At 40.1% G+C, this 22,990-nt stretch overlaps 1 protein-coding gene across 1 annotated transcript in view; it reads left to right on the forward strand.

The window, feature by feature from the left end:
* The window catches only part of DLGAP1 (DLG associated protein 1), a 632,647-nt gene that overhangs the window by 410,473 nt on the left and 199,184 nt on the right, over nucleotides 1–22,990 (forward strand). Inside the window, exon 5 of the mRNA XM_034762696.1 lies at nucleotides 15,536–15,750. Coding sequence (XP_034618587.1) covers nucleotides 15,536–15,750 — 215 coding nt within the window. The remainder of the gene's footprint in view (nucleotides 1–15,535; nucleotides 15,751–22,990) is intronic.

The raw sequence follows: 22,990 nt of genomic DNA on the forward strand, positions 1-22,990 counted from the left end.
AATGTCTTGGTTATTTTGGATTTGAAGTTTTTTGTTGTTTGTTTACTCGTTCAGTTTCCAGGCAGGTATTGATAAAATAGCTGACAATTCAGTGTGTAACCAGATGGATAGAAAAGAGTAAAAAACTATGCCAACATCAGCTTCAAATAAGCACTTCCAGAGAGACTGTTAGATAATATTTAATTGACAGGAATAGGCTTATAAGTGGAATTAGAGGAGAGTATCTGTATCTTCATGGAAATATGTCCAACAATGCATGGAATTAGAATGACTGAACGTTCTCTTATACATATGACATGCTATTTATGTCCAGATTATTTATTATTATTATTATTATTATTATATACTTGCTTTGAAAAAAAACTGTGATACGTCAGTGTTTGAAATTTGCTAAAAAGCAGAGGAAAATCTTAATCAAGCTCTAATTTACATTGCTAGCATTATAAGACATCAGCCAGGTAATAATTGCTAGTGTATGAGGCAGTCTGAGACAACTGAAACTGTTATTTATTGACCATTTTAAAAAATAGCAAATGTATATGTTAGTAAAAAATTGTACATATTTAACTGCTTCCCATTTCCTTCCCCTTCACATATCACTTGTCATCTGAGAGTATAAGCCCTTTATGGCATGTACAATATTTCCTTTGTATTTGTACTGCTCTTAGAACACTGGGGCCCCAATCCTAATTGGGGCCTGTAAACTCTACTGCAATATAAATATTATAAATAAAAATAATCAGTATCCTTCTGTCAATAAGATGTAGATATGTTTCAACTGTTTTTTGTTTCTTGTTGAAACATAGGTAGGCTGGTTTCCTGGGTTAGGACAATTTGAAATGTACTAATTGAGATTACAAAGCCATGATAGTGTTGGACAACTCTGATAATGACTTTGACTAATGTGGTATTTCTTTGCTGCTTTTTTTAACTCGTTAACCAGATTACTAGAAGCTCTTTGCAACTCACTTATAATTTAAGTTGCTATTAATGATGCAGCAAGTGAACTACATGATCCTTGGATGAGGCTAGTGTTTTATTCATGCAAACTGTCCTTATGCTATAAATGTCTGAACACAATGGATATGTGACTTTTTTGTTCTACTGAATATTGTGATTTTTTTTTTTCTGAAGCTGCAGGCTTGAGTCTGGCATGGGTCCTAAATGAAATAGTTCTCTCAACCCTTCCCCTCACCCCATGCCTGCCTGCCTTTATGGCCTCTATTACTGTAGTATCAGAACACCTCATTATTTAGAAGTAGAAATGATGAGCAATAACAATCTCACTCTGTAGAAGAAATAACTTAAGTTTGATCATTTCAGTCTAGTCCCCAATTCGCATTTGTCCATATTAGAGATGGCTTAATCTCTGAGGGTTTGGAGTGTGGATTCAGAGCAGACTCCAAACCTCAGGTTGCTATCCAAACCTATGGATGTTCCTCAAGGACCCATTCTTTCCTCTTAATACAATCTTTCCTCTCTGCAATAGGCTCCAATAGCTGTAGGAAAGCTAAGTGGAAGTGGCTAGTAGGACCCCCTCCCAGTTCCATTTTGTATACAAGTAGCTGTGAGTTCCCCTGTGCTATTTTAGGGGGATGGCTGATAGACCACCTCTCCTCTCACCTGCTTTTCTGAGAAGATGGTGTCTTGCCTACTGCCTCCGCCGCTTCCTATGGGGATGTTGTTTCTGGTAGACCTGCTCTGATAAAGTCCCAAGTGAAATATTATAGGGGCTGGGAAACTTGCCATCCCACCACTTCTACAGTAGTGAAAGGCAGATCCTCACTCTTAGGTCCTGCTACACCTGCTCCTTTAAATCTCGCAGTATTCTTAGCCTGATACTTCTGTGCTTCTGCAGCATAACTGGGGATGGAGACCGTGCGCAGGTGCTTTCATTAATGTGGACTTTGGGAGAAAATAGATGATTCTTTTATGTGGGCATAGGGTAAATTAGAACTACCCCATCTCTTCTCTGGGAAGTAGGTGTGTGTTGGTGGGAGGGAAGGGAATGGGGTACAGTCTGGTACTGAACTTTTCCTTACCTCAAGAAAATATTCTGATTTGGTTCAGCTCTAGGAATGGTCCAAGCAGCGGAGGGCGGGAAATGGGAAGGAGCATTCTTATTTTGTCCATGATAGTTCCCCATGCCTTGACAGTGAGATTTGTTAGGTAGTGGAACAGTTTCCCAAGGCTTATGGTAGACAGTCCATTGGAATGTTCTAAGCTAGACATATCACTAGAATTTGCAATGTAGGAAGCAATACTTCCCTGGCCTAAAAACGGTCTAAATGCATAGATATTTTACCATTCTTAATTTTATGGATCTATGGTAATTCATGCACCAGCACTACCACACTACACAGTTAGTCTCTAATGATGTATTTACTGCTGGATATTCCCCACAATTGTTTTCATAGCCTTCGCCTATCTATAAAGAGAGAAAAAAATGCACAGATTATTTTTCATATTTTCCCCCATTTTTTTATTTGAGTCAGTCGTGTTTTTTCATGACACACTGTAATCATTTGTATCAAGATACACAGGATAGGGAAAGCAAGCTATTTATTTCCTGGCTTTAATTAGAGTTCACTAAGCTCTTTGGAGCAAAGACTATATTTTTCTTATGTGTTTGTACCGTGCCTTGCACAGTGAGGGCCTTGGCTGGGGGCCCCTAGGCACTACCACAGTATAAATAATAATTTTATATTCTTGGCATAGGGCAGCAGAAAAAGTAGAACTTTGCTGCTGGCAGCTACAGTTCAAGGAAGACTCAGCAATAGAAAAGTGGCAGGGTAGGGTGGGAAAGTGAGGTATCCAGTAGGTGAGGAATCCTATGCAGCTATCAACATACCATGCTTTGTCCAGCAGCCCATGAACAAGCAACTTGGAAAAAAATCTGTAAAACTTGTAAGCCAAAAGGCTTGAGTATGAGATGCATATTTTCTAGTTTATTGTCGTTGGATCTGGTAAAGAAGGGCCTGATTTGTCCCAGAGCCTATGTCTTATTTTCTCTTATGGCTTAGACCCTGTTGGAGGCCATCAACAATGTCCATAAACTACTCCGTGTAAAGAAACTCTTCTGCTTCAGTAAATCCTGCTTTCTTTTCTTAGGACCAGGCACCTCCTTTGTAAGATGATTCAGTAGGTATCCCATAGCTTCTCTGGTCCCATTTCTTTGTAAGGCTAAATTGAGTTTATTGCTTAACTTCCTAGTGCTAATCTGTATTGTGAGATATCATATTATTTGATCATTTAGTCTATTAAATCACCTGGTAAATTGTTTATTCTTCTGGGATAGTAATTTGTTTAAAATCTGTTTTGCTGGGTTTATCTGTGCACATTCATCTGAATTTGCAATCATTCTCTACTTGTTTTTCTTGTGAACTTTGTTTGCATTTCTGTCACGGTGAAGTGATTACTAAATTAATCTACTCAATGTGTCCTTGTCTTGCATACATATCTAGGGAAGATGCTATTTGTTCTCTGCTGCAGCTTACATATCTAGAACTTGATTCTCCACTCCTTTCTTCCACTGAATGGTAAATCTATCCTTCACAGCTGCAATTTTCTTATCAGTTCTGCAAAACGGCTAAAGTTGAAGCCTCCTATTATCATTTTATCCTGATTTCTATTTCATACTTCTTAATAAAGCTGGTGAAATAATTGAAAAGAAAAATATACTTGCAAATAAAACACCAAATATAATAATGGAATTATATTATTCTCAAGTATTTGAACGATCTCCAGGTATTCATGAAAAAGTTTGTGAATCCCAAAAGTTTCATGAACTGTAGCATAACTGCAAAAAAGAACAGGAGTACTTGTGGCATCTTAGAGACTAACAAATTTATTTGAGCATAAGCTTTTGTGGGCTACAGCCCATTTCATCAGTAGCATAACTGGTTATTTATCTCACATTTCATACCAAAAACACAATTCACCCAAAAGTGATTTTTCAACCATGAAAATTGGTCATCCAACCTGTTGGTGAATGCTTATGAATAATGAGTAGATCTGTAGAAACTGGGATGGGTTTGTAAATGATTCACAAATGGGAGCTAAATTTGCAACAAATATATACATAATGAATAATTCAACCAGATCTTCTACTTAGGCATACATAGTCTTCAGCCTAATTCTGTATCTATCCAAGACACCTTTGCTGTGCTGTGAAAAACCTTTCCTATGAAAATAACCCATAAATAGGTATATCTCCATATATATATATATATCTCATAGAACTGGAAGGGACCCCAAAGGGTCATTGAGTCCAGCCCCCTGTCTTCACTAGCAGGACCAAGTACTGATTTTTGCCCGAGATCCCTAAGTGGCCCCCTCAAAGATCAAACTCGCAATCCTGGGTTTAGCAAGCCAATGCTCAAACCACTGAGCTATCCCTCCCCGCCCTTAGCAGAACATTGCTAAGTAATCCTGTCTTCCTCTTGCAACCTCTTTTTAAATGTACCCTACAATAACTTTCCATCACCTTTGTTATTGCAGTTGGTAAGGATGACATCACTGTATATTTCACTTTAACAACCACCATTTTCTCATACAATTAGTTAAAGACTGGTCTTTGGCATAGCTGTCCCATTAGTTGCTCAGTACCCCACTGATGCAGGCCCTGTACGTACCTAGCTAGATCTTCTATGACAATGTCCACTCTTTAATGATTATGCCTGCAATTTTATTTGCCATTGTACTTGAGATTGTTGTTTCCCATCCACTAGTTGCTTCACAGTTCCATTACTTCTCAATGTTGGTGACTGTACACATATACACAATACATTGTTCTAATTTGACTTTTAGTTTCACTGTCCATCTTGCTTGAACATCCTTTCATTCCAACAGCATGTTTACCACTCTGTATAAAATTCTATCACTTGGATTTATGCCTCCTCTCAGCTGTGTGATGCCATATAGTGTTAATTGTATAGTATAAAGGGGCCATTAAATACAGCTGTTTGAGTTATCCCATCATAAAGTACCTTAGAAGCTTGTGTTTGTGGAAACTGTATCTAAGACATTAAAGTTGATGCCTGGTAACAACTCCAACTCCAGTTGATACTAAGAGAGAAAACAGACTAGATGTGATCCCATCTCAGAACCCTGGATCTGATACCTTCCTGTCACCATGAACACTGGGGATGTTCTAATCTGAATTTTGTGGATTGGGTCTTTCTATAGTGGGCCCAAACCAAACCCTATTCTGGACAACCCCATCCTCAGGGACAGTTTGGATCCAGATCTAAATCTGGTCTGAATTCTACAATGTGGGCCCATTTCTAATGGAGAAGTGTACAGTAGTTTGGAGGTAAATGTTGAAAGTGATGCTTCTCTTTTTAAGGGTGGGGAGTAAGGAATATTTCTGCTATTTTAAATTAAGCTTCTTATTCCAAGATTGAAGCAGAGATCAAAAAGCACCACAACTGCATTACCCAATGCAGGCAGACTGGTCTAAGCTAAGAACAGTATGACTCAGTCTTGTTGGTCTTGGCTGTTAGGAACCTAATACCAGTTTTTCCCCATGTAAAGATGCATACAGTTATTTCAGTCAAATGAACTGATTTTAAAATAGAACCTCATTGCTAAAATCCCACAAGTTGAAACAAATGTTGGCAAGAATATTGCAGATATTTGATTTTCTCTAAATGGAAATAACCTATATATCTGCTTTTCTGAAAACTGCTGAAGGTTATTTTTAAATACAGTAAAACATATAGTGTTAATTATATCTTAAGTCCTCCTTTTTTGCATATTTCAGTGACTCCTAAAACATGCATATTGAAAGGATGCTGTGATATTCATTTTTGTTGTTCTAAGAATTCAGTATTCATGATTGCCAAGAATAGATCTAGAAAGTGGAAGAGGGCAATTGAATTTTCTCTAACATACAAAATAGCCATAATAACTGCTAGGAGAACCAAATTGCATGGGTTTGAAAATCTGCACTGAGGAGTCATTAAGTATTGTTCTTAGTTGTGTGATTTCATTTCATTAAGTATTTGCATACTAATAGAAAGCTAAAGTTACGAGTCTACGGTTGAGTGATGGCCAGCCACTCCCCTCCAGCCCTTGTGTTTACTTCCAGTCACCCACATTGCATTGGCAAAGCACAGGGAGAAGCTTAATGCTCTCAGCTGCAGTAAACCAAATAAAAATTGAGATGAATAATGAACTTAATTTTCCAAAAAGACAGTCTGTTTGATATTTCATCTAATAAGGTAAGTTAATAAACATTCTAGGCAACAGAAAGGAAAATATTCTTTTTTTATTGTTTAAAGCCTGAATAAAATCCATATTTTTATCCTCACATGCTGGAGTTTATTTCAAATTTCATCCAATGTGTGAATTAGAGATGAATAATCTAGCACTTGAATGCCACTATATACCTGTCTTTTGTTTATTTGGGACCCAGAAATATACATAAGAAAAATCCAGCTTTTTACACAAAAAGAATACGAAAAGAAATTTACCAGTCACCGCAAGCTTGCTAATGATAAATTTAGTCTCTTTCAGAGCAAAGTAAATTTAGATAAAGATCAGAGCATGTAAATGGCACAGCAAATGCAACTGAAACCAGTGAAGGGATTGGCTATTGACTGTATGTGTTTTGCATGGTCTGTTTATGGTACAGTAAATCTAATAGCTGATGTTTGAGCAGAAAGAAAGAAACTATAGTCAATATTATTTTTCATACTTGTAAGGAACATTATATTTCTACGTGATTACTTAAAATGGAAGTGGTGTGTTTCATTAGCTGACCCAGTTCTGAGGCCTCTGTCAGGTGCTATTTTTCTTCCTTACATTTGTTTTCTGTTTCATCAGACTTTTTTGTTTAATTAGAGCACATTCTTCGTTATTTATTCTGTAAAGAATGAAAAATCACTATGAAGGATCTCACTTTACATTTATTAAAGCCCACTTGCAAAATAAAATGCCTCTAGTCTCCATATTATTTTGTTTAATAGCTTGATAATAAAAATGAGATTTTAATTAAAGAGGGGACGTTCTTTGGATTTGGCTTTTATTTTCTACTGTTCTCTCTATATTTCTCTCTCTGTCCCTCCTTCTCCCCCTCTCTTCTGGAAATAAAAATATTCTGTGTGATGCCAGGATGGTTTAATTTAGTTAGGATGTAGTATCACTTCCCGGCTCTCAGAGCTCTGGTCAAGTGAAAAAATTCTCTAAGTTATTCCTAATGCTGGAAAAAATTATACTGTTGAGGCAATTGGATATTACAATATGCTTAAACATTAAAGAAAAGTGAAGGTACTTTCTCAGGTATAGAGATCTTATTCCCCTGCATCTTCAAAGGCAGCAGCTACTATCTACACATACTTACATGCAGCATAGTATTTGACCTTGCAAGATACATGCTGGCCATCAAAAGTTGCAAGAGCTGAGCAAACCTCGCAATCAGAAAAAATGATCTGAAAACTAACATAGCCACCTTTCCTCGACATTTCCCCAGTACCTTTGGATGCACGGCACTGTAATATGTGACACCGTATCTGAGAATGTAATAATAAGGCCCTTGGAAATATTATTGTTTGTTTTATTTTTGGTTATATATAGTCAATTTTATTTTAGTTCTCTAAGGACTGAGTACTCAATATATTTTTTTCCCCAGAATCTGAAACATTTTTCGGTGACAGCAGATGATATCAGCCTACTAAGCCACAGAAGCTTTTTGCTTTAAGAGCCTAAGTAGAGGCAATAAGTAAAAAACAAAACCCAGCATTGATTTGAAATACTTTTAGTAAATTACTGTTTATATTAAAAAGATGTGCAGAAGTGGCAATACAAGAAATACATCTAATGTTGTTGAGTTTTAAAAATAAGGATCTGATACGTAGTAGGAGTTTTGTCTAGTAGATAGGATAGAGGTTTGGAATTCAGCTGGACTCTTGAGTTCTATTTCCGCTCTGCCACAAACACATTTTTTAAGATTGTGCTTGTATCGCTTCTACTGAAATTATCAGATTTGGATGCCTAAACTTAACGTGTAAATCTATACTAGATCAGCTATAATGGGGACTCTCTAAATGAGCTCTGAAAATTAGGTCACTTATTTTAGAGCTTAAGTACTGTGTTGATTTAGATACCTAACTTTATACGAAGTATGAAAATGTTGGCCTAAATGCCGTATGCCTCAATTTACCCATCAGCAAAGGGGGAATAATAATAATGCCTAGCATGTAAGGGGGTTGTGTGGTTTAATTTATTAATGTTTGTGAAGCACTTTGAGATCCTTTCATATAAGGTGTTATAGAGACATAGCTAATAATAAATGAAATGTCAACTACTTTATCAGCATTTTTCCTCTTGAAAATGCTCTGATTCATCACTGTGATACAGTTTTACCCTGACAGGTTTCAGAGTGTTAGCCGTGTTAATCTGTATCAGCAAAAACAACGAGGAGTCCTTGTGGCACCTTAGAGATTAACAAATTTATTTGGGCATAAGGTTTCATGAGCTAAAACCCACTTCATCAGATGCATTGAGTGGAAAATACAGTAGGCAGGTATAAATACACAGCACATGAAAAGATGGGAGTTGCCTTACCAAGTGGAGGGTCAGTGCTAACGAGCCAATTCAGTTAAGGTGGAAGTGGCCTATTCTCAACAGTTCATAGAATCATAGACTATCAGGGTTGGAAGGGACCTCAGGAGGTCATCTAGTCCAACCCCCTCCTTAAAGCAGGACCAATTCCTAACTTTGTCAAGCCTGACCTTAAAAACCTCTAAGGAAGGAGATTCCACCACCTCCCTAGGTAACCATTCCAGTGCTTCACCACCCTCCTAGTGAAAAAGTTTTTCCTAATATCCAACCTAAACCTCCCCCAATGCAACTTGAGACCATTACTCCTTGTTCTGTCATCAGGTACCACTCAGAACAATCTAGATCCATCCTCTTTGGAACCCCCTTTCAGGTAGTTGAAAGCAGCTATCAAATCCCCCCTCATTCTTCTCTTCTGCAGACTAAACAATCCCAGTTCCCTCAGCCTCTCCTCATAAATCATGTGCTCCAGCCCCCAAATCATTTTTGTTGCCCTCCGCTGGACTCTTTCCAATTTTTCCACATCCTTCTTGTAGTGTGGGGTCCAAAACTGGACACAGTACTCCAGATGAGGCCTCACCAATGTCGAATAGAGGGGAATGATCATGTCCCTCGATCTGCTGGCAATGCCCCTACTTATACAGCCCAGAGTGCCGTTAGCCTTCTTGGCAACAAGGGCACACTGTTGACTCATATCCAGCTTCTCGTCCACTGTAACCCTAGGTCCTTTTCTGCAGAACTGCTTCCTAGCCATTTGGTCCCTAGTCTGTAACAGTGCATGGGATTCTTCCGTCCTAAGTGCAGGACTCTGCATTTGTCCTTGTTGAACCTCATCAGGTTTCTTTTGGCCTAATCCTCTAATTTGTCTAGGTCCCTCTGTATCCTGTCCCTACCCTCCAGCGTATCTACCACTCCTCCCAGTTTAGTGTCATCTGCAAACTTGCTGAGAGTGCAGTCTATGCCATCCTCCAGATCATTAATGAAGATATTGAACAGAACCGGCCCCAGGACTGACCCCTGGGGCACTCCACTTGAAACTAGCTGTCAACTAGACATGGAGCCGTTGATCACTACCCGTTGAGCCCGATGATCTAGCCAGATTTCTATCCACCTTATAGTCCATTCATCCAGCCCATACGTCTTTAACTTGCTGGCAAGAATACTGTGGGAGACTGTATCAAAAGCTTTGCTAAAGTCAAGGAATAACACATCCACTGCTTTCCCCTCATCCACGGACCCAGTTATCTCCTCATAGAAGGCAATTAGGTTAGTCAGGTATGACTTGCCCTTGGTGAATCCATGCTGACTGTTCCTGATCACTTTCCTCTCCTCTAAGTGCTTCAGAATTGATTCCTTGAGGACCTGCTCCATGATTTTTCCAGGGACTGAGGTGAGGCTGACTGGCCTGTAGTTCCCCGGATCCTCCTCCTTCCCTTTTTTAAAGATGGGCACTACATTAGCCTTTTTCCAGTCATCCGGGACCTCCCCCAATCGCCATGAGTTTTCAAAGATAAGTTGACAAGAAGGGGTGAATACCAAGGGAGGGGAAATGACTTTTGTAGTGCTAATGAGGCCAATGCAGTCAAGGTGGCCCATTTCAAACAGTTGACAAGAAGTATCAGCAGAGGGAAATTACTTTTTGTAGTGACCCATCCACTCCCAGGCTTTATTCAGGCCTAATTTGATAGTGTCCAGTTTGTAAATTAATTCCAGTTCTGCAGTTTCTCATTGGAGTCTGTTTTTGAAGTTTCGTTGTTGAAGAATTGCCACTTTTAGGTCTGTTCTTGAGTGTCCAGGGAGATTGAAGTGTTCTCCTACTGGTTTTTGAATGTTATAATTCTTGACGTCTGATCTGTGTCCATTTATCCTTTTGCGTAGAAACTGTCCGGTTTGGCCAATGTACATGGCAGAGCGGCATTGCTGGCACATGATGGCATATATCATATTGGTAGATGTGCAGGTGAACAAGCCCCTGATGGTGTGGCTGATGTGGTTAGGTCCTATGATGATGTCCCTTGAATAGATATGCAGACAGAGTTGGCAATGGGGTTTGTTGCAGGGATTGGTTCCTGGGTTACTGTTTTTGTTGTATGGTATGTAGTTGCTGGTGAGTATTTGCTTCAGGTTGGGGGGCTGTCTGTAAGTGAGGACTGGCCTGTCCCTCCCAAGGTCTGTGAGAATGCAGGATCGTCCTTCAGGATAGGTTGTAGATCCTTGATGATGTGCTGGAGAGGTTTTAGTTGGGGGCTGTAGGTGACGGCTAGTGGCGTTCTGTTACTTTCTTTGTCGGGCCTGTCCTGTAGTAGGTGACTTCTGTGTACCCTTCTGGCTCTGTCAGTCTGTTTCTTCACTTCACCAGGTGGGTATTGTAGTTTTAAGAATGCTTGATAGAGATCCTGTAGGTGTTTGTCTCCGGGATTGGAGCAAATGCAGTTGTATCTTTGTGTCACTACAAAAAGTAATTTCCCTCTGCTGATACTCACACCTTCTTGTCAATTGTTTGAAATGGGCCACTCCATGCATCTGATGAAGTGGGTTTTAGCCCACGAAAGCTTATGCCCAAATAAATTCGTTAGTCTCTAAGGTGCAACAAGGACTCCTCCTTAGTTTTCCCGTGGTGTAACATGATTAAAATCGATAGTTACTCCATCATAAAACTGGAGTAAGTAGTGAATCAGGTCCTGCATAATATAATAATATAATATTTTCTGAGAAAGTTGATACCTGCAAAGCAAAAATGAAAATTGGCTTAAACGGATTTCTGCAAGCAAGCTAAGCAAACTATATAACCATTCAGTGGAGGGAGAGGGGGAAAGTTGTAACTAGTACCACCTCTTTTTAATGAATGGTTATTTTTGTGAAATTGTCTTTGTACTTCCTTGTTCACTGAAGCTTGAACAGTATGTATCATATCCTGACTTCCCAAATGCCATGAATTGAAAATTAAACTTCTCTTTGTGGTACTGCATTCTGAGTTATCACATAACTCTGTATTTAGCTCAGTTTTTCCCTTACCATATTGTCAGGGGTGCTGTAACAATTTGTATAGTGGTAATGATGAGAGCCATTGAACCAAACTGCAAACCCTGTATCTGAGGGAAACAACTTCAAGCCAGGGTGCGGCAGCACCCTCAGCACCCCTAGTTCCAGCACCTATGTATATTGTCATTTTCTTTGTCAACTATGGATTTCCCCTACCAGCCTCAGTGTAGTAATGGTACTTGAAATTTTTTACCTCCTTATTTTTGCACCAGCAAGTTCCCCCATTCTGGAATTGTTCAGACAGCAGCAACCAGTTCTCTTTTTGGTGCCCTTGGACTTCTGAATTCTCAGTCTGTACCTTCACATCTCATAGCTCAGCAACAGCAAAGTGGATGTTAACAAGATTGTTTGTTGTTTTTCACTAAATAAGCCTGTGTCACTGAACTAGGAGAGCCTAGACTTCTGAATGATGATCTGATGCATTGTGTTCACGTGCACACACATACAGCTAACTTTTCAAAGCTGGACAGGATCCCCATTTGTGCATGGAATTACACATTTGCATGTGTAAGTATGAGCTTATGTGGCAAACCCATTGCAACCAGCTTCGAAAACTTGTTCAATAGTATCTAAACCACTGGGATAATCTTTGTGACAAAAGGCACTGTATGCACTAAGACATCGAATATCTTAAGTTGTGTTAGAGTTATGGTTCCCACAACAATTATGTCTCATCTATATTACAGCTAAATACTAAAACATTACATCCACCTATACATACAGTATTGCAAAAACTACAGGCGCACAACTTGGCTGAGATATGGGTAATGTGTATTAACTTTGAATTCCCGGACTTTTGACCAATTAAAAGTCTCAGCCTTAATGTTGCATTAACATAGGTTTTTAATTTAATGCAGTATAATTTGTTTTTAATTAATTTAGTATAACAAGGTGAGCATAGATACTAAAATCAAACATAATGAATGGAAATTAAACAAAAGAGATTTATGAAGTAAATGTTCCCTCAGAGCATTCAGATGTACTGTACATAATATGACTTTAAATAATCTTTATCCTAAGGGTGACTAGAAATCTATTTTCCTGAGCTTTTCTTATATGTTGTAAAGTTCTTGTGAGGTATCCCAACTTTTCATTCACGATGTCAACAAGCCCTGATTTTACTAATCTTGTGTCAACTTCTTTTGAACAATTTCTAAACACAGGAGGTAGGAGGAAGGGGTGATTTTGCATGCTCTTAGGTGTATTTGAGAAATGCTGAGGGTACGGACCTCATGCATTTTATTTTATTTACCCTAGAAACGGTGCAAGAAGCTAAGGTGAAAAGGAGATTTGTGTGTGTGTCATAAGTGTACTGGTGAAAAAGTGTAAAATACTCCCTATTTCTATAGGCTGTGGATCCAAAGTCAAAGCCAATATCAAAAGATATGTACATATACAAATATACACACACACGAAGTGGGCATGAACTGGAACTCCAAATTTGGAGTTAGGTGTATCATCTTCAGGGCATCAGCTCTAAATCAGTCCCTGGGGTGTTAATATGAAACCAAAGCTGGATTTGGGCCTAATTTACGGTTCTTGTTTGGTTTCTTAACTCCTGATCTCCAGGTGGCCCACCTTCCCTTTATCTGGTACTTCCTGCTGAAAGTACCTTCCTCTCAAGTCCCCCACCAGTTACTCAGAAGGAGAGGGGTGGAAGAGAAATTTGTTTAAATGCGTGTTTTGTTTTGTTTTTTCATATGGCAATGTAAATGTACGTGGGATTGTTTAATAGGTGAACTAGGCGCAACCCAAAATATGTCTCTTCTCTGAAGAGCTTAAATTCCTGAGACATTAATAGGTACAATAGAGTGCAACACAATACAAAACAAACTCAGTGTGCTGTGTGGACATTTGAACTGTAAAGCTTCACAGAACTAGAGTTTTCAGGGCAGTAACTGGGAATTATTTCAAGAATATAGATGATTGTAAAAGAAGGCATGAAGAAAGAAGTGTGCAAAGGAGTAAGGAGCAGTCAGGAGAGATGCTTGAGTGGTAAAAAGAAATTATGGCAGAGACAGAGGCCAGAGTAGACTTATGGGGTGAAATCCTGACTCCATTGAAATCAGTAGCAAAGCTCCCATTGACTTCAGTAGGGCCAGGATTTGCACCCATACTTTGGAAGAGAAACAGAAGCTTAATACAGAAGAGGAGAAGGAGCCAGTGCAGAAAATCCAGTAAGGCGATGACACGATAATAGTACCAAAGAAGGATGATGAACTGGAGGAAGAAGAGATGAGAAAGGAGGAAGTCAAAAGGAAAAAAGCTGCAATAGTCAGCATAAAGTTACCGAAGAATGAAATATTGTCATGGCAGTAGGGAGGGAAGAAGGAATGAATTTTGGAAATATTGTGAAAAAAGGATTCAGGATTTGATGAGGTCCTGGATGTGGCAGGAAAAGAAATAAAGGAACCAAAACTGACCAGGGTGGTTTACAACTAGCTTGGGTGGCTAATTATAATCATTTGGGGTCTGTGGAATACTTTTTTCATCATCTGGTGCAGTGTTTTGTTGAGTTATGTTTTATAGCAACATTGCCAGAGTTTGTAGGCCATAAAGCTTCACCTGCACTGGCTGCAGTTACATTTGAAAGGGCTTATCTGCCTTCAGGACTTGTCATGTTCCTGGTTGTGGGGAGTCAGCAACTGAACGTTAATTTAAATTTAACAAACAACTAAGTAAATGTTTGACTTTTCATTATGACAAGTTAAACAAACTGTTGCACGAGTGCTCTAAGAGGAGACAGTGTATAAGAAGCAATGTACACTCAGTAAGCTGCATTGAAAGTTTTGTGGGATCACATTTAACAATTTATATAGCACCAATTTAGGGGGACGCTACTATTCAAATGTTGTAGGTCAATTTTTGACCCCTAAAATTTGACAGTGTCCATTTAGTATAACATACAATGGTCACTGTGTGAGCCATATAAATTGCCTTTATATGTTGATCGCAGTAAAGGGAAGGAGAAAAGAATAGGTGGGAAAACTAAAGATTACAGGTACTTTATTTCTTTAAAATGTTGCCTACTTGCTTTTATGATTTTGGAGCATCTGCTCAAATTATGCCAATCTGGAAATATTGGGGTGCTGCAATCAAAGAACAGACTGCAGGACCACTTCTTCAGTTACCCTATTCCACTTCACATCTGCTCTCATTTCTACTCTTATTCAGGCAGGAATGTGTTTTCTCAACTTCACATCCCAAGATGATGGCCTGTAACCCCAGGCCAATAGGAATGGGAGGCAAGGCCTGGACAAGGCAGCTGTCCTCATGGAATTTCCAAAATTGTCTGAAAACACATTCTCATTGTGATGATTTTCTATAAACAAGGAGCAAATGTAATGTTTGGATAAATTTTATTTTAGATTCAAGGAAATAACAAGGAGAAAGAACAAATATAAAGTCACCATAAGAGAGAGAGGGGTGGATAAGTGTGATTTTGAACACACAGCCATTTTGAACTTCTGAAACTCAGAGGGAGCATCCCTGCAGGCAGACTGTTGGGTTCACTTTACTATAAAAGGTGCAGTACATAGAAAACAGCCTTAGAGTCACACAACTATATATGCTGCTTCATTACATTTAACATGCATCTAAACTGGAAATGGAAAGTGAGGCCTTCTGGCGTGGAATATATCCTGAACCAAAACCCTAGGGTTGGGTTCAGATCAGAACACACACACACCCCGTTTGAAGAGATTCTGATTCAAGAATCTAGATTTGTCCCTTCTGTACCATGCAAAGGGCTGACCCTTTTCTTCCCTGCAAATATGTTAACTATACTGGAGCCACTGGGCTTTACTTAGAAACCCAAGAACAGAGTCATATATCCTTTCAATGAAAGCTCAGCTGCAATTTACTGTTTTTAATCTTACTGTTGCTACAGAAGAAGGTATATTGAATATGTAAATTGTGTTTATTACTCTAGGTTCCCCAAGATGAATGGAGCGGGTACGCTCCGCGAGGCAAAGATGACGAGATTCCATGCCGGCGGATGCGCAGCGGCAGTTATATTAAAGCCATGGGGGACGATGATAGCGGGGACTCAGACACCAGCCCGAAGCCATCGCCAAAGATTGCAGCACGAAGGGAGAGCTATCTCAAGGCCACCCAGCCCTCACTTACGGAACTCACCACCCTCAAGTAAGACATTGTCAGAATAAACTACTGAGCCTCGGAGAAACACATTTCTGTTCCTCTCTCCTTCCTCCACTTTCTGGACCCCAAGTAAGGAAAGCACTTAAGCATGTGTTAAAGTCCCAATTAAGTCCTCATAAATGATTTCCTGAATGGGGTGAACTTTAACACATGCTTAAGTGATTTCCTGAACTGGGGTGCTAATGTTTAGGATTCAAACCAACAAAGCACCTAAAATCATTGATTTCCATGAGACTGCTCACATGCTCAAAATTACATACATTCTTTAAACACCTTATTGAATTAGAACCTTACGTGCCATATTCCACAAGCCTTACTGTGTATGTACTTCTGCAAGTGTGAGTAAAATTTAACATGAGCGAGGCATGTGAAATTAGACCTAAATCAGTCTTTGTAAATCCTCAAAGAGGGTTTTGACAGTAAGCCCTGAAGAGTGAGCATTATAAAATAGAGAAGTCCATATCTTCAACCCACCCATCCAAAAGCACATTATTATTTAATTGAGAACTATGACCAAAAAATTAAGTTTGAGAATTGCTTTAAAGAGACTTTGATAAAAAAAATTACAAAGTGCACAGAGAATCTAAAATCATCATTGTTTAATATTTGTAGCTTTTTTCACAAAAGCTAAAGACCCTAAGGAGTTTCAGATAATGGAGAAGCGAAGTGTCAATATACTGGAGGAGGTTGTAGCCTGTGGATAGAGCTTTGCTAGATGAAACAACTTTGGAGATATGTTAACTTGCTTGGAATGGGTTTTTTGAGTTAAAAGTAGCACTCAAAATAGATTGTTTTTAAGACCAAAGAAAACATTCAGTGTATAATTTAAAAAACCCAAACAATATAACATATATTTAATCTACATTTGTGCTGGGTCAGAACACAAAACAACAATGAAAGAACAAGAGCCCATTGCTTCTGCCACTGAAATCAGTGGCAAAACTTCAACTGATTTACATCAAAGCAGGATTTGACCCAAACTAACTGAAAATCAAATAGTTGTATCTAACTAGAGCTAGCTAATGTTTCGAACATTCATTCTGACGATTCTTTGTGAAAATGTCATAACATTTTGTATCAGCTGGGACCCAAAGTAAAAACCCTTAATAACTCAAATTAATTATTTGAAAAATGTTGTTGTTGTGGAAATTGAGGGAACATGTTACTGATTACTATGCAATGCACTAGGAAAGAGGGGGAAATGAACAGTACCCAAGCAACAACTCAGACAGGAGAGTGAGCCAAAACATCTAATAACGAGACTGAAAACATGTTTACACTTCATAATTTTGGGAGGCATTGAGATACCTAGGTGGCAATCACTTATCAGAAGATGATTGACCAGATTATATTAAGTTAGGTTAGATTAAGTTAAATGTGTCCAGTTGAAGGGAGTAACTGCAAACAGGTAGCAGCAGCCACGAAACTCTAGTGTAACTTTTCCCTAGATTTATATTAGGTGAAAAGTTTCAAAATGAATTATTATTTCCAGGGAAGCAAGAATATCTGCCAGATGCTAATTCAGAATGTACGGCTCCCAACATTGCTAATAGCAGTGGAGCAGAACTGTTGTTAGCAATACTGGGAAATCATGAAATGTTTTCCGAGTGTTGGCAGGGCAGTTCAGCAGCATCCAGGATCAGTGTCTGTTATTCCCTGCCCTCTGACTTCTTTTTTCCTGGAACTCTAGATACTGTTCACATTTTCTCTGTGGCCTTGTGTTCAGGTTTCAGAAGCCTTAGTTTGCAGAATTTGTTACTGAACATCTTTTTCCCTTGTGGCAGCAAAGCCATGTTCTGGCCTGGGGCTCCATGGCCTAATCTAAATGGATTCCAGTTACTCTCTTGCTTCTTTATTTTATTGGGCTCAGTATTACAAAATGCTGAGCACTCTGGCCCTGATCCAGTAAAGCACTTAAGCACCATGCTTAATAAGCATACGAATAGTCCCACTGAAGTCAACATGCCACCAAAATGATATAAATGGAAGAAAAGTTGGGAGCAAAAAGAGAACAAACTACATATTAGAAAAAACAGAAATCTATTACTCCTCTCCCCATCCCCCAGTAAATGGATGGCAAAGCTACAAATAGAACCCAGTTTGTTAACTGTCACTTTTGTTCTGTGGGTTCATCTGCGAGGCCATGAATCAATTAAGCATAGATTTCGCTGGTGTTTTTGGCTCGCTAGCAACACCAAGATTGATCAACTTCTGTCTGTCTGTATCTCATCAGAGTATTAGAGTACCATTGTGGTATTGTCCAGGTAACTACATTTTTAATTGAATTCACTGAGCACTAGATTGTACCTAGCTGTCATACACCAATGCAGAGGTGTAGGGGTGAAGAAGTACAGATCTTGAGTCCAAGCCCTGTTGAAAGAATGGTTGCTGCTCCCACCCATAAAGTGACTAGAACCAGGGAAAAAGGGGGCAGGGAGCAGGCAGGCTCTTCTCGTATATGCCAGCCCACACAGCTGGACAGACTGGGGAAAGTAACCTGCACCCTCTTCACGGCCACAGTAAATTACCCTCATTTTGGGATAAGAAGAGTGTCCTGCGAGGAATTTTGACACTCACAGTCACAAATCCACCCTGGTTATAACCGGTGCCACTCCTGTGGTTAGCCAGGAATAAGGCTACTTTTATGTCATGGAGGTCATGGAGGTCATGGAAGTCACGGAATCCATGAGGTCCAGAGACCTCCATGACATTCTCTGCTTCAGCCCCAGGGGCTGCAGGACTCTGGAACTGACAGCCAGTGGGGCCCTGGCAGGGTTCCAGTGGCAGGCGACAGCAACAACAAGTGATAGGGGGCCCCTGCAAAGTTCCAGCGATGGGCAACAGCCTCACGTGGTGGGAGTGGGACGCCTCAGGTGAGCAGATGGGGTGTCCCAATTTCTCTTTGGGAAATTTGGTCACTCTGCAGCTCCCAGCCACTGTGAGTGGAGAGGAAACCCCACAGCTCCCAGCCACCACGGTGATGGGGGAAACCATGGAGCTGCAGCAGCAAAAGTCACAGACAGGTCATGGCTTCCGTGAATTTTTGTTTATTGCCCATGACCTGTTCATGACTTTTACTAAGAAAACCATGACAAAATCTTAGCCTTAGTTATGAACATTTACAACCAAAGTCTCTGTAATCTCTACATGCAGTTTATGCCCTATCTCTTACGCAGGGCTTCATTGGACTTCAATACCACCAACCCCAAGTATGCAAGAAAAACTCTCATGATGGGCTTTAATACATGTTGGAATTTTTACACTTTGGCTTTGGAGGTGTTAAAAATAATAAAATTTAGGTTCATTTTAGTTGCCTTCTGGTGTTGCAGCTTTTAGGGTTCACATTTTCAAACCCTTTTCTCTGCAGCCAAGAGAGCTAGAAACCTACTTTTTAAAAATGAAAGCTGAGATCAATCAGGATCTAGGGCTCAGAGAAATACTCCAAATGTCTTGAGAGTCACAGGAAAATTGCTAGCACTGGTACATGTATAGTAAAGTGATTCTAGATTGGTGAATTGACGTAAATCTGTAAAAGAAATGCTGTTCCATAAAAGAGAATGGTGTACTTGCCTGAGATTTAAGCTAACAATTGTTTCTCCCTGTTCTCTGCAGAACCTCACAGCTGTAATAGTGAATCATAACTCACTGAACCAAAAAAATAACCTAAAATTAGTATGAGATGCCTAGGGCTACAGCTTTTAATTTTTTTTTAACTTATGTCTCCTCTGTTGTCTGTGATTAGTGACAAAAGTATCCTTCTGAATTTCCCTCATTAATTTCCCCTCTCCTCCTCTTGTCTCGGACACCTCATCTGAGATAGTGGTCATTGGTCATTACTAACAAAGGTTAGTAAAAATGAATGGAATTAATTAAAAAATAAAAACACAAGTTCTCTGCACCACTTAAAAAGGGTTTTAGTGAAATCTAAGGTGCGAAGCAGCAGAAATGTATGTGGTAGCCAGAGATTTAAAAAATAGGGAGGGCAGGAGCTTTGTTTTCATTATGGCCTCAGTTTAGGAAAGTACTTAAACCTGTGCTTAACTTAAAGTAAGTTCTTCTTAAGTCCTTTTCTATTCAGGAAAGCATTTAAGCACATGCTTAATTTTAAGCACCTTTAAGTCCCATTGATGTCATAAACTTATAGGCTTTGATGAAGCAGTATCTAAGTCACTAACATGGAAAAAAATGTAAAAAATATTTTTCCTTATTATCTACTTTTCAATATGAAATAATGTTAAGTAGAATCGTTTTCTGACAGTCCAGATTGGCTTTTTGTGTGAGATCATGCCACACTGTTGTCAGGGTCTTAATGTGTGAAACGTACTACAATATTTCTTTTAATGAGATTTTTTGTGAAAAGGATTCAATTAATCTCTGGGAACTGAAGTCTGCTCCATATAACAAGCCCCGTCCAGTCCATTCAGTGGCAGTGCAAGCAGGGCCGGTGCTACCATTAAGGCAAACTAGGCGGTTGCCTAGGGCGCCAAGATTTGGGGACACCAAAAAGCGGTGCCCCCAATTTTTTTTTTTATCGCGTTCCTGGGCTGGGCTGCCGGCGGCGCGCTGACACGTGCGGCTCAGACTCCCTCTCCCAGCACAGCGGCCGCTCCACTTCTCCTGCCTCCCAGGCTTGCGGCACCAATCAGCTGTTTGGCACTGCAAGCCTGGGAGGGAAGGAGAATTAGAGCGGGGGCGGCGTGCTTGGGGAGGAGGCGGAGCAGAGGTGAGCTGGGGTGGGGAGCTGCCGCATGGCTCCCCGTGGGGGGAGGAGATGCCGCGGGGGGGGGGGGCTCCGCCGGGGGGGAGCGGGCGGGGGGGGGGGGCCGCAGGGCGGGGGGGGGGGGGGGAGCTGCCACAGGGCTTGGTGGGGGTTGCAAAGTGTAAGTTTCGCCTAGGGCGCGAAACTTCCTTGCACCGGCCCTGAGTGCAAGTTCCTTCTCGCTGCTCTATTAATGACTCAATCTTGACCTAAAGGAGACCATCTCAGGGGTGTTGAGGATAGTTTATTTTCTGTGTGTGTTCATTCCTTGGCTTCCCTGATCAGTGGGTCGGTGAGGTTCTATGACCTGCAGTGTGCAGGAGGTCAGACTAGATGATCACGATGGTCCTTTTGACCTTTAAAGTCTTTGAGTTTGAGTCTTCTAAACCTACAGCTTTGATGGAAATAAGGCATAATTTTTAATGCTGAGAGTAATTAACCATTAGAACAACTTACTAAGGGTCATGGTGGATTCTCCATCACTGACTATTTTTAAATCAAGATTGGATGTTTTTCCTAAAAGATCTGCTCTGGGAATTATTTTGGGGGAAGTTCAGTGGCCTGTGCTTTACAGGAGATAAAGACTAGATGATCACTATGATCCCTTCTGGCCTTGGAATATATGGATCTATAGTTTCAGTTTTGTGAACATGTCTGCTGGGAACTGCACTAAAGCCCCTAAATCATTTCACATAGGCCACCTAGCAGTGGTGTGATGCACAACAAGTTGCTTCCTTTGGTCACTGTTGATTCAGGCTAAATCTGTACACAAATAAAAGACTTTATGGGAATGATCGAAAATCCATTCAAGTCAATGGAGACTCTCTTATTGACTTCAGTGGGCTTTGGATCAGACCCTAAATTCCATTACCAGTACCCTGAAGCTGAGCTCCTCTCCCCTCCCCAATCTTGTCTTTTCTAACAGTGAAGAAGAGAATGTGATGGATGTGAAAGGAGTTGTTATAAAGAGACAGCAGTGGTAATGTTTCAGGGACTTTTTGCATTCCCTTCTGCTTGTCTCGTCTCTCCCCCCACCGCTCCGTGTATGAACTCCTGTGTGACATCTAGTTGGTCTTAACTTTATCTTTGGGAGAAAAATTGGGCTGGTAACTTAAAGCCATCTCCCCTTTTGCTTTCATTGTTTTTTCATTATGTGGGATTTTTTTGTCTCCAAATGCACTTTGCCTCACATTGGTCCCACAGCCCACACACTCCCTCCCACCTACCTACCATTGCTCACACTCCTCTTCCAAGAAAAGAAATGGTTTTCATTATCTGTGTTTCTTTTTCTATAAGTAGCAAGCTTTTAAAAGCACAACTGTGTCATATCTCCTTTATGTAATATGAAATTTATTTTCTGTTTTCTGCTGATTTTTGTTGTTATACCATACAATCTCCCTCCTACAATCTTCCTCTCATGCCATGGTTTCCATGTGGTTACAGAACATGTTTCAAATGCTATGGGTAAAATTCTGAATAAAGCACAGCTTGCTGTGATCTTGAAATCCATACCTCCGCTGCTGCACTCCCATTATCCTACCAGGAAGTGAGAAGCTTTTTCTTTTCTTTGCTGGCAATAAATATCCCCTTGGATTTTAATAATTAACAAACTAGTAAAATCTGGTCCTACAGAAAAGGTGAGATTTTTCTGCCTAGTTCTGAAAAATGGTAAATAGTTTGACTATTTTTTGTTGTTGAACAGATAGAAACAGGATTTATTAATCTGACTTTTAAAGAATGTGCACAAAACAGGTGACTGACGTTCCTGGTGCATCTGTCCTGAACCAGCACCTTTCCCTTTATTATGTGCAGTCCTCTTTAACTTATTTTAGTTATGGTAAGAAAAGTAGTATAAGGTATAAGGCAATCTTTATCCCCATCCATGGCTATCTGATCCAATGTGTAGGTAACATATTCAGCGAAAGGTGCATATGTTCTCTTGATACCTGGAATCAAAAGAAGTTTTCTCTCTGCCTCCTTCCTATGCACGCTATTCCCCTTCTGACAGACTGGCAATATCCTGTAATATACTGAACATACCTTATGGAATTAAGATAAGCTTTACTGAATTAGGGTTAATGCCTTTGGAGTACAATTATAAATGCAACTGTTTGTGTTGTTGTGACACTGTACGTACCCTCTCTAGCGGGGGCGGAGGGTGAGGCATATGCGTATGTACTTCCTCCATTAGACACCTCCTTAGGAAGCTATGCATATACTAGTTCAAACTGGATTTTTGGATAAAAGCCTGGGGTTTAACCTGCCTCAGGGCCTTCTTCCTGTTCCAGCAAACAGACAGGACCCCTCCTCCATGGTCCCAGTCCTTAGGGGAAGAATGGAGGGACTTGGCTTATTGGAGCCTCATAAGACTCTGTGCTTGTTGTGAGCTGAAGCTGTGATGAACTTGTGTAACCACAAGGATGCTCCCAGGGTGGGGTATAAAAAGACTGCATTTGCCAGAGCTCA

This window comes from Trachemys scripta, chromosome 2 (assembly GCF_013100865.1).
Source record: "Trachemys scripta elegans isolate TJP31775 chromosome 2, CAS_Tse_1.0, whole genome shotgun sequence".
Classification (NCBI taxonomy): domain Eukaryota; kingdom Metazoa; phylum Chordata; order Testudines; family Emydidae; genus Trachemys; species Trachemys scripta.